The 12,298-nt window shown below is 31.3% G+C and overlaps 1 protein-coding gene across 1 annotated transcript in view; it reads left to right on the plus strand.

Annotated features, from left to right (window-relative positions):
- The window catches only part of LOC134683064 (U1 small nuclear ribonucleoprotein 70 kDa-like), a 64,777-nt gene that overhangs the window by 26,027 nt on the left and 26,452 nt on the right, over positions 1–12,298 (plus strand). The window contains exon 5 of the mRNA XM_063542107.1: positions 10,036–10,098. Within this exon, the coding sequence (XP_063398177.1) occupies positions 10,036–10,098 (63 nt within the window). The remainder of the gene's footprint in view (positions 1–10,035; positions 10,099–12,298) is intronic.

Here is a 12,298-nt window from a genome sequence, read left to right on the forward strand (position 1 = left end):
GTCTGTTTAAACTTGTTACTCCCTGTTTAAGACACTTTCCTGAATCCTACCAAATTTTATCAAAATGGTATGTTCCATGAAGGCGTTCTTCCCTGATTTTGAAGATTTTAATAGTTTTAAAACTTTTAATATTCAAAAAGTACACCCCAGTATCCTGGATTCCTCAACTGTTGGAAGGAAGTATCCAGTATCAATTATACTGTACAACAAAATGTAAAAATTGTGTTATACAATATGTGCTACAGGAAAAGTACCTATTATATGTGCAGTATTTATAACTGATGAATACTGTGGATTTATTAATATTCTTAAGACTCCAATTTTCATGGATTTCAATATTCAACAAATTGCAAATGTTCTATATGTTTGTATACTGAGACTTTGGCAAAACCTCAAAAATCAAATATATATCCACAAAAAAATTGTCATTCCTCAATCCACGAAATTGGTATCCAAGAAAATAAATGAATTCAAAGTATTGTGTTTTGAAAAAAAAAATTGTTGTTTTTCAACCGTAAGAAAAAGATTTCTGAATTTCGGTTTATTGTCTTCTAGGCCAATTACATTATCGTCAAATAATTATGACATAACAGAACAGGTATATATACTGCCAATATAATGGATTAGTAGCTCGTCCCTTGTGAATGTTTTATTGGGTAGATTTTATAGCACAATAAATATTTGATAACTACTAATCTAAATGACGTAGGGTAGGAAGTCCCAGTGGATTATGCTGGAAGAGCATTGTTCTGTATGGCTGACTAATTAGCATACAAATATCGTCTTAGTTCCGTTTTTCGAAAAATTTGTTAATAATTCCAACAAAGTTTTCTTTTGAATGTTTAGCAGTCCAAATCATTTACTGAAAATATTTGGCAGATCTTCAAAATAATGAATTTGCTTGAAGTTTGAATAGTGTCTTTGTTACAATTCTCCAATTATGATTGCTAAAAAAATGGGATCATTTCTAAGGTAAAATGGTTAAACAAAATGATCTGTTAATGTTGCTGAAAAAAGAACTACAAGTTTTATTCAGAGCAAACAGTACTATGCAAATTTTCCAACTCATACTGACTGAATTCTCTATGAAACCTTAGGATTTAAATTTACACAAGATTTAAAAAAGAACAGCGCATGCTGACAGTATTCTTTATAGAACAGTGGTTCAAACTTAGGCAGGCCAAAGGTCTCAAACAGGCAGGACAATAAGGTCTCAAATCTTTAATTTACAAAGATGGACCTTCAAATTGTTACCTGCCCATTCAAAACAACCAATGTTATCATAATCCCCAAAAACTTTTATTCTTAAAATCTTGAAGTTAAAGTACATTCATTCTACATTTTATCTCAGAATTATGTAATATTAACTCTGAAATGATCTATTTTCATGACATCTAAATAGATAATGATATTCATCTCCATTATATACCATCTTTTCTTTTTTGCTGTCATGTTTTAGTATTTATCTTTTTCATTGTTAATTAGAGTTGCTGACGTAAATCAGAAGCTGTTTTACTGATAAGAAAAATACCCTTGTTAGATATAAAATATTGCTTCTCTGTAGTAATGATTACAAATGACATGGGTCTTTATGTGGAAAATATTTCATACCCAACCTAGTTTTATTTCTGAAAAAAATACAGTTTTGATTTAAATCTTTTGTCTTGCAAAATTGTGTTTTTGCTACTCAGTAATTTTTCCATTACACTATTATTTGATAAATATAAATTCGTTATTTTATAAGATGTTACAAAAATAATTGGTATCGCAATATGTTTTTGAGTCCTGTTACATAAAATATCGGGTCCATTTTTAAAGAAGAAAAAAAATATCTTTTTGAATGAATTTAGAAATGTGTGGGTTATACTATAGACAACTCAGTACAATTGCCTCTAGCAAACATAATGACATCCTAGGTCTAATAAAATATAGACTTTTCTTGTAACAGACAGTTATATTTGGTGTTTTCAACAATTGTTCATTGTAGTTGGATAAGCTGTTTAAATGTATATCACCATTCCAGTATGTATGTACTTATTCTTTTTAAGCTGAACATGACATGTAGGGACAATAGTCCCTTATAGATTGTTAGGTATAACAAAGAGATTTCGCTGTGTTCATCTGGTGCCGAATTCAATACTGTGGTTAAGATTGTCGCTGTACTGATGTGCCACAGGAGTTATGAATAGTTATGTAACAAATAATTGTCTCTAGCAAACCTCTTCTTTTGAACACTCGCTATTATAGGCAAAACAATTTTGTCTAAATAGCAAAATTGTACCATATTGCACGGACTGCCTTTCCTACTAACAGCTAATTGAACAAGAAGATTTCTTCCTCTATCTTTTTTTCATAATGAAATTATCACTAGTGAAAAGATAAAATAATTTTGTTTTTATCTTTTAAATTTATTTAGAAGTGATAGGCTACAAGATTTGTTTGAACATTTCCAGGATTGAGCTAATTTTAAGTCAATGAAGATGTTAAATTATCGTCAGTTCTTTGCTAATCTTAAAACATACTTGTATGATCTTTTGCTGTAGAAATTGCTGAATTACAAATCTGTGGGCAAATAAAATTAAAGCAATATATTGCTTGCTGTTGTTGTTTATCCTAATTGGTTGTTTATTACAAATGGGGATCTATTGAAAACTTCACAATTCTTCAAGTAGTTCAAGTTCTTATATCAAATATAATTGATATACTGAAGTTTCAAATAACTTAGGGCTTGGAGTATGGACTCATATTCATTCTGTGCTCAGTGTCAAGAATTATTTAAGAATAAATATCATCTTTTTACGCCCCTGCCGTAGTGGAAGAAGTTTTAAGTTTTACCCTTGTCTGTCTGTACATATGTAACTTAACGTCTGTACAACCCAAATTGGGTTCCAATCTCTAACTTTAGTTTGCCTCAACCAAATGTTAAGAAACCTATAAAAAAAGCTCATTACCACAAACTCAGACTAAGTACAATTAAGTTAGCTTCACTTTTACAGTTCTTGAGTTGTGTCCTTTATAACTTTATATGCAAGTGGGGGCATCATCTGTTTCTCATTTTTATTTGATTTGATTTGAATTGTGGTGTTTTTAAGGCCACTTTTAAGCACCGCATTAAGGCTATTTCTTTACGACCAGTTTTGATAAATAGGACAAAGCTAAAAATGATTTACCTAAATGAATTTGTCATTCTCTGGCGTACCTCATTATGGGTGATTGATGTCACCAAGTCTAGAAGAATGAAATTTAATGATGATGATGGATAAAAAGCCTGAGCAAAATTAGATCGCAAAATATGATTTTCAAAGATACATCTACTATCATTACCGCAGGGAAAGAATTATGACAATTCGATTTACCGTACTATTTTGGGCCATTAGCACAATTAGGTTTGATATAATTTTATTTTGATGTGTAGACTTCATGGAACGGTAGAATAATTGGAGCTAGTCAAGTTAATACCAATCCTCTCCAAGCATTTAAAAATCCAATGAATTTTAAATCGAACACAGAAATAGGTTAGTATTGAAATTTAATCAACAACTGCAAACACTGACTTATCAGTCAATATTATTTCTTAGTTGACAATATGCATGTTCAAAATAGTGCCAAAATTAAGACCCGAACTATTGCCATGTTATCAAATGTTAAAGATGGGACCCTATTTAAATACTGTTGGCTTCAGGTTTTAATTTATTAAGGGGTTACACTCCGTTCTGATTGTAAAGTTAGATATACTGTGGATATATAAACCTGAAGATATTTTGCAGTTCCATTGGATACTACAATTTACTTATGGAAACATATGGGTTCCTCACATATCTTAAGTAATGACGGCTATTAGGTCATTGACATAGGTCCCTTTGAAGATTTTGACATCGTAATCATTGAGATTAGAGAATTGTTAATTTGACAAAGACAAACATCAGGTCAACATCTTCATTATTCTCTCAAATTAATAATAGACGCATTTTAGTCAGAAGTATCAAATCCTGACTTCTTGTAACATTATTAAAGCAGATGAAAAATTTCATTAAGTATGGTTTCATTTAACACTATTTCCTCAGGAGAAATATTTAGATGATTGTATGAATAAGTTACAGCGTAAGGTTTTGATGTTGAAATCTTGTAAATATTCATTATTCTCTCTTGTTATTCATATTCTTGGGGATTTTCGGTTTTAAGCTGCAGTAGCTGTGCTTTGATTTTCTTTTTACGAAGAGAAATGGAATTTATTCTTTTGTTTTAGTGTTTGACGCAGACTTGTTTTATTGCTGTGTTCCATAAATTTTTATTTTGATACTATATTGTATATTGTATGGTAATGCTCTCTGTTTTGTATTGATTTGTATTTCTCTAAATTTTAATTTGTCGTTGTATTACATTGATTGCATCTATTAAATAGAATTTAATGCATGAAAAGAGCAAGAGATAAAAAATTTAAAGCTTCAATTGACTTCCTGTTTGAAGGAATTTCACTTTCAGCATTATTATGTTTAATTGAAGCTAGATCGGGAAAGTGCTGCTTAGTTGCGCCAAGGACTTGGCATTAGGAGTAGGAACAGAAATAAGGTTGGCAATAATCATAAACTCCCATTCATTTTAGTTTTAGTAGTGATTTTCCTTCAAATTTCATGATTTAGTACTAGTTAGTTTGATTAAAGCTAAGAAAGGAAAAGTGCTGCTTAGTTGTGCCAAGCACTTGGTATTGGGCTAAGAGCACAAACCAGGTGGGCCAACATCATAAACTCGACCTATTCATTGTAGTAATTTCCCTTCAAGTTTCATGATTCACTTTTCACAATTTTGTACTGGTCAACAATGGTCAAGGATAATCAGGCATCATCATTTTCTGAATTCACAGTATTTAAACTGCAATATAAACATTTCAGTCCAAAATTGATTTGACTAATAAAATTACAGCAAAAAATGAATGTTGCAATAGTAACTTTTTTTTAAAGTAAATCATTGTTTGTTTTGAAAACTTGGTATTACTCATTGATGAGGTTGTTTAACAGCAAAGATTGCTACAAGATTGCAGCTAACAAAGTCATGATTTAAAACAATATGAGGTATCACATCCAGACTGAATTCAAGTATCTTATATACTGTTCCATGCATTGTGTTTATACAGGGCAACTGTTCTCTATTAGATTGTGTTTATAACATTGCCCAGACCAGCTGTTAAGTGTACAAAATGTATACAATGAGGTAAACATACAATCTGACTAATCTTCGATGAAAAATCAAATGTTTCATCAGCGGTAAAAAAAAACATAGAATTATGAGAGGATAAATTGTATGAGATCCTTGGTACAAGTTGTAATGATGGCTTCATGACTGGAATAGAATAACTAAATTAAATGCTCTAATAAAACAAGAAGAAGAATAAGTGATTTCTGTGCATGAGACAGTCTTAGATACATGGGGTAAACCATCTTGATGTACACCAGAGGAAGTATCTTTGAAATAAAAATAAGAATATGATTGCCAAGGAGTCAACTCTCCACAACAGACCAAATGACATAGAAATTAACAACTGTAGGTCACTGTATGGCCTTCAACAATGAGCAAAGCCCATATTACATTGTCCGCTATAAAAGGCCCCTGATGGTCTGCAAAGATGCATAGTATAATAAAACCGTGTAAAGTCAAATGTGAAAACTACAGCATTTAAATAAGGCCAAGATTTGTTTACGGTAATTAAAATAATGAAGGTTACAGCTAAGCTCCTAACTGTTGGAGTTTAATCTTGTATATTAGATGTTTGTAGGCCATTCTCTTCAAACATGCATTTGTTCTTGTCCCCTGTTTACATAAATAGAATATAAGAGTCAGTTATGTGTGTAAAGTTCAGTCTACCTTGTCAAGGACCTAATTTCTCCCATGGACAAAAAATTGTTGAGTGAACCCAATTCAATTTATATACTTTTCCAAAAGAAATTTGAAAAATATGGTAGCAAAAAACATACCCCTGTTCCTGTTGAAAAAGAAAACATCTCGACAACCATGTATCAACCTTAAATGTAAAATGTAAGTTTCCTATCCTTTTAATTGTCCGGTGTTAATTTCACTAATCACTCAATAGAGGATTACAAAATCTATTTCCATAGCAGCAAGTGGACCTGTCGATTACTGCAATTCGCCATTGACCACTTTTTTGTGAATCTATGTCATCTTTCTTGTCACATATTGCTAGTATCCAATTTTAAATAAGAATCTGTTTCTATTCTATTCTTGCACAGATTTTTAAAAATCCAATCCGTATGGAAAATTATGAAATTGATATTTTTGTCATCTATTTCCAATGAAGTAAATTTCACAATTGATTGAAGGCATAATCTCTTTCTCAATACGACATATGTGATTATGTTGTGAGAGTTTATAATAGCGATTAAAACAGTAACCTAATCATCTTATTACACCCTTTAGGTCGAATTTTTCACTCTCTGTACTTGTTGTATTCTCCATAAAAAAGTATCACCAATTATGAAGCTATTTTTATTTAATTGTCAACCTATTTTAAATAGATAAAAAAAAACTCCATATAAATGGTCAGATTCAGACGATTTCTGTATAACTCATCAATAATCAATTTCTGTTAAATGTTTACCAAAGGGTATCAAACCTGCTACAAGGAACATTTGTTTAGGTAGAGTCGTGCGCTGAACACGCATGGAGGTTTACACGTTGTTTATTCCTTTCAGAATGTAACTTCGCAGCAATTTATACTGACATGGTAAAACTCATCATGTGACACTGAATTGTCAATTTACTGCACTCATTTAGTCAAATTACTCTAGAATTACTCCTCCTGTGTGTGGTTTGAAGATTAAAAATCCGAAATATTTATAGCCCTCATTGATTTGACTAATCCATCAGAACGCATTGTTTTGAGGGCATCTAGATCATGAATAATGAAGTCGCATTTAATTTTTGACAATACAACTTGTCAATAGTTTTAAATTTGATTTTTCCACTTTGTATCTCACTTCCACATAATGTTTTGCTGCGTTATATATTTGAGCATCAAATAGTGTCCTTTTTAATTGCTTGACATTTTTTGTCACATAAATATATTGTTTTATAAGATCTTAAATCTAATAGTTTCGAGAAAAAAAATCCTTGGATTAGAAGGTGATGATTCTAGTCTTATGTCATTATCGTAAACTACTATTCCAACGTGATGCTAATTGCTGGATTATTCGTTCCTCATATTTCAAAGCAATTGCTATAATCCCTGTATCATTGCCATCAGGGATCTATGTATTTGTCTTTTTCTAAGGTTTTGTTGTTCTTTGAATCACATTTTTCACTGTTATCCAGATTTTCACTAGTCCACAGAAGTTTTTTTTGAAGTACACACCAAGGAACAGGTTTATAGTTATCAGTTTGTTTCATATGTTTACTGGCATATGTTAATTTTCACTTCTATAATCTTGTTAATTTGTGAGGGTGGTCATGGGAACTGTTTCACTTCTAATTAGTTCCGCTAAATTAATCGACTTGGACAAATGACCAATGTAAACAATTGTAATTATTGATTAATCAGTCCATAATTGTATGATCAGACAATCTGTTCTTATATTGTAATTATAGAGCAGTTGCAGATATAATAACATTAGTGTAATTGACAACTGAAGGTATCAGTTTACTGGTGTCGAGATCAAAGAGGAGTAGGAAATATAACCATATCCTGAAAGTCCATAGGGGAATGGGGCAAGAGAAACAAATACTAAAATATTAATGGCTTTTTATTGTTTTATAGTGGACAAACAAAAGCATTAAGATTGATTTTGACTAGGAAAATATTGCGTTAATTGTCCAGGTAGAATATAATAATTAAATTGGTGAAAACGATTGTTGCCTTGTGTATTAGTTGATTATTTGTTTTAATCGTAAACATTGTAAAGTGATTTTTCTTTAAAAGTACATTTGTGCTTGTTTGATCAATGAGATTTATGGTTAAATTTAGATAAAACGATCTTACTACTTAAAACTTATAGACAATCATATTTTACTTCTTAATTATATAGATTTACACAAGTATTTTGAGGAGGGTACATATGTATTGGTACATCTCACATCCTGCTGCTAATGTGAATTACCTCCCATTTTAGATCCCCATATGTTTGTATACTGGTAGCATATATAACTGATATTGGTGCATGTTACTGGCACCAGATATAGTGGCAGTAGGGAATCAAGGGGATCCTTTTTTTGGGCAATCTCCCTTTTAAAAATGCCTGGATCCGCCCCTGAACTGGTACCTGATATGAGTGCATAATGCATTTTCTCTGGTACCTGAATATGAGTGCATTGTCGCTGGTACCAGATTTAAGTAATATTTGTGCATGTCACTGGTACCAGATATAAGTGTCAGATATTTGTGCATGTCACTGGTACCATTTATAATTGACAGTTGTGCATATAGTAACAATGCATGGAGACAATATTCAATATTATGGATGCTATATTCATTCCATGTTTAAATGTCAGCAACATTTCTAGAGAATTTTTAGAAACCTACAGAGACATGTTTTGATGGAGTAGATATCTGTAATAAATCTAATGTGAAAATAAATTCCTTTGGGTTGGTATAATGTAGCTAATATACAGTTTATTTAAATGTATCGGTGCAGAAATATACTTTATGGAAACATTAGTCGAAGCTATTTGTTGGGGAAAAAAGTGATATAAATGCAAATGTTGAAACAAATTGAGTTCATATGAATTTAAATAGTAAACAGTATTTTGGAATATATATAATGATTCAAGATAGAAGAGTATTTTGATTGATAGGAATTTATATGCTTACTGAAAGTCATATAATGAAGGGTTAACTGCACTTGTTTGATTATAAAAAGAAATATTCCAGTGAGGCTCAACAGTCCTGATGTACTGTAAATTCAGAAATTATTGCATGCATTTATTATTGATGTTTTGTCATTTTAGACTAAAATGCAATTTAAACTTTTGAGATATATGGAGAAAAATTCTGTTTACTTCATATAAAAAAAAACTCTGTCGGATTTTTCACAATACTGTAATAAAAAACCTTGCAATAATTTCTGAATTTACAGTATTCATATGATTTTTCTATTGGATAAATAGCTAAGCTGAGATAAAGCTATGCCAGCATGACTCTTATAGTAGACGTCACCTAATCACATGCTAATCTACAATAATCCTTTTCCACAGTTCAGAATTTAGGTTCTACCGTAAATGAAAAAAATATTGAACCATTTCACCAGTTGTTATTGGAAAAAATGGTAATTCTATTAAAAAAAAATGTGTGTGAACGATCTTTGTTGTTTGAATAGTCTCATTTAAAGCTTATCGTAGATGAGACAATTATATGACATGAGGGATTAGGTTTCTTCTATTGTTTTAAGTATGTTGAAGTATGTCACATACATTTCTGTATTGTCTTAAGAAAGCGAAATTGATACATTTTAGTCATCTCATATTGGGGAAATTTTTTCATGTTTTCCAATTGAAATATGCATCTTGCTAGGTGCCAGAATCCTTTGCATTTTGTCATCAGCTTTTGCTCTCTGTTGAAGGTCACACTGAGCTTTAATTTGAAATAAATGTTAGCAGTGATAGAACTCAGTCTTTTGAATTTGGTTCTGTCGAGATTTTATTGATGTTTAAAAAAGAAAAAAAAGAAATTGGAGTTCCATATGGTTGACAGTACACAGTGTACTATCTGGCCTTAGGCTAGAAAAAGGCCACTTTTGATTATTAGGAATAATAACTCTATTTCCCTGTGATGAATTTTATCTTGTAGTGTGTTGGGGGTCGAGTTTCAAGTCATTTCAACAACATGCAGCATATGATTTAGATTTCTCTATTAAAGTCATAACAGTAAACCATGAGATAATGTAATATGAGAGTTGCCTGAATAAGAATGAAATTAGGCAATCCATGAGATGATAGATAACTAAAGCTACTCTAGCATATAAAACCTTAAAATTTCAGAACACATTTTGTACAATCCACATGAAATTACTAAACTTGTTTTGTATTTTTCAGAATTTTGACACCAGTGAATCTAAATTAAGAAGAGAATTTGAAGTGTATGGACCTGTTAGAAAGGTAAGAACAATTGATTCTGTTATTTTTCTTTCTTTCTTTCTCTATATTTTCTATATAGAGAAGGCGATGTGTTATAAAATTGAGAATGAAAATGGGGAATGTGTAAAAGAGACAACAACTTTACTTAAGAGCAAAAAACTACCAAAGGCCACCAAAGCTTAAGACAGTGAGGAAATCCTGCACCTGTAAGCCTGCCTCAGCTAGCCCCTAAACAAAAAAGTAAACTAGTTCATACATAATGGAGGCCAAACTAAATGATTGATTGCCAACCAGATATATATTATCCACAACATACCAATGTCAGTAACTGTCGGTCACTATATATCATCCTTCAACTATGAGCATTACACTATACCTTATAAAAAACTATGAAAGTCCTTGTCCTATGGAAACTAATAAATGGCCTGATTTTACATCCTTTGCTAGTTTGTGTATTTCTTTTTCCAAATTATTACATTGTACTTAAAGAGTTGTCCTGTTGGGCCAACTCCATTGCCCAGAGTTATTATAATGCAAGTGAAACTCTTTTAAAAGAAGTTTTTATTTTGATGTCAGAGAGACAGAATCATGTTTCATAACTTTTAGATTGTACATGCAACAGTATGCAATTCCTAGGACATCAGAACTAGCCATTGTAAATAATGTCTCAAATTAGTGCTATATTGTCTTGAAGATTTACCAATATCAGATTCTATTTTATTTAAGTATAAATCATTCCAATCATTTCTCGTGGGAGTCCACTTATTGTAAGATATCCATACAATTTGATCTGGGAAGTCAGGCTTCAAGCTGCTCTATGTTTACCATACATTAAGAATAAATAGCAGATATTTCTTGCAATGATAACTTTGAATAATACCTGGAGGAAGCTTATGACAGTGCAAATTAAATTTGTGGAGATTCATTGAAAAAGCTTCTGGGTCCCTGCTGGAAGCAATTGATTTCTGGTCTGATATAGGATTGTAATAGTAAAGAACTATGTTATATAGTAAAACCTGTTTTAACTGGATATCTCATGCCTTCTGATTCTGTTTGCATTAGACAGATGGATGGTTTGTTTTCCTGGGTAAACTACTTAAAGATATTCCTTATAAATTTATCATGATGCTGGGATTTCCATCATGTTTCAGGTTTGCATAGGGTTCAAAATGTATATGATGATTGCTGTTAGGATGTCCGAGTATCCAGATGTCAATGTTTTGGTTTCTTGACAAAATCATTTGCATCATAATGAATATTTTTTTTCCAAATTTGGGTTAAAAATGTCTCCATGGAATGAAGAAATGTCCTAGAGACTTTAAGATTACAAGGTCAAAGGTCATGGTCACAAATACATTTGACAAAGAAATTGTGGCAACAGTTGGTTTTAAAAGGATATCTTTTGAACAAAACATGATATCTATCAATCATGGTTTGGTTTGTAATGCCATAAGACTTAAAGAGATGGAAGAAGACAGACCCTTATTGATTTTTTGGATTGATGGGTCAAAGGTCAAGGTCACAGCAGTTATTGAGAGATTGATATTGGAGCAATGATAACCTTGTATTTATTAAACCATATGTTCTCCATTCATGCATAATTTTGATAGATATTGAAATAATTCAAACAAATTCCTGATAACAAGCAGTAAATATTTGTAGTAAACACAACTTCCCTTTTGAATTACATTTGAAATTTGGCAGTAAACAGATCTGTGTTTGCTACAGAAGATTGATCCCCATGTTGATCTTTTAAACTATGTATCAATAAGCATGACTTATGTCTGTCAGACAAGATCACATCAGTGCTAATCAATTTATTATTTAACGTATCCAGTTGCTGCATTGCATACCAAAATATATCTATATTGTATGAGAACAAATGGGGGTTTTGAACACTATTGTCAATTTGTGTATTGTATATCCATGGCATTATAGGTTGAATCCATATTTGACTTACTATGGCAATAAGAATGATAAAAAAAAATGGCAACATCTGTCACAGGTTTTTAAAAAAAATGTGAATTTATCTGTTCAGACAGATAAAATATACAAACTTAGGATCTTATGATGACATCTAAAAAATTGTATGCCAATAGTATTACCGGTATATAAAGAAAATAAAATGTGAGAATTTGAGACATAGAGCATGAGCACCTGAACAACATTTATAACCAAAAGATGTCAAGAGGAGTCCTTTTTACAGTCTTCAACAATCAGA

This window comes from Mytilus trossulus, chromosome 9, assembly GCF_036588685.1.
Source record: "Mytilus trossulus isolate FHL-02 chromosome 9, PNRI_Mtr1.1.1.hap1, whole genome shotgun sequence".
NCBI classification, from domain to species: Eukaryota; Metazoa; Mollusca; class Bivalvia; order Mytilida; family Mytilidae; genus Mytilus; species Mytilus trossulus.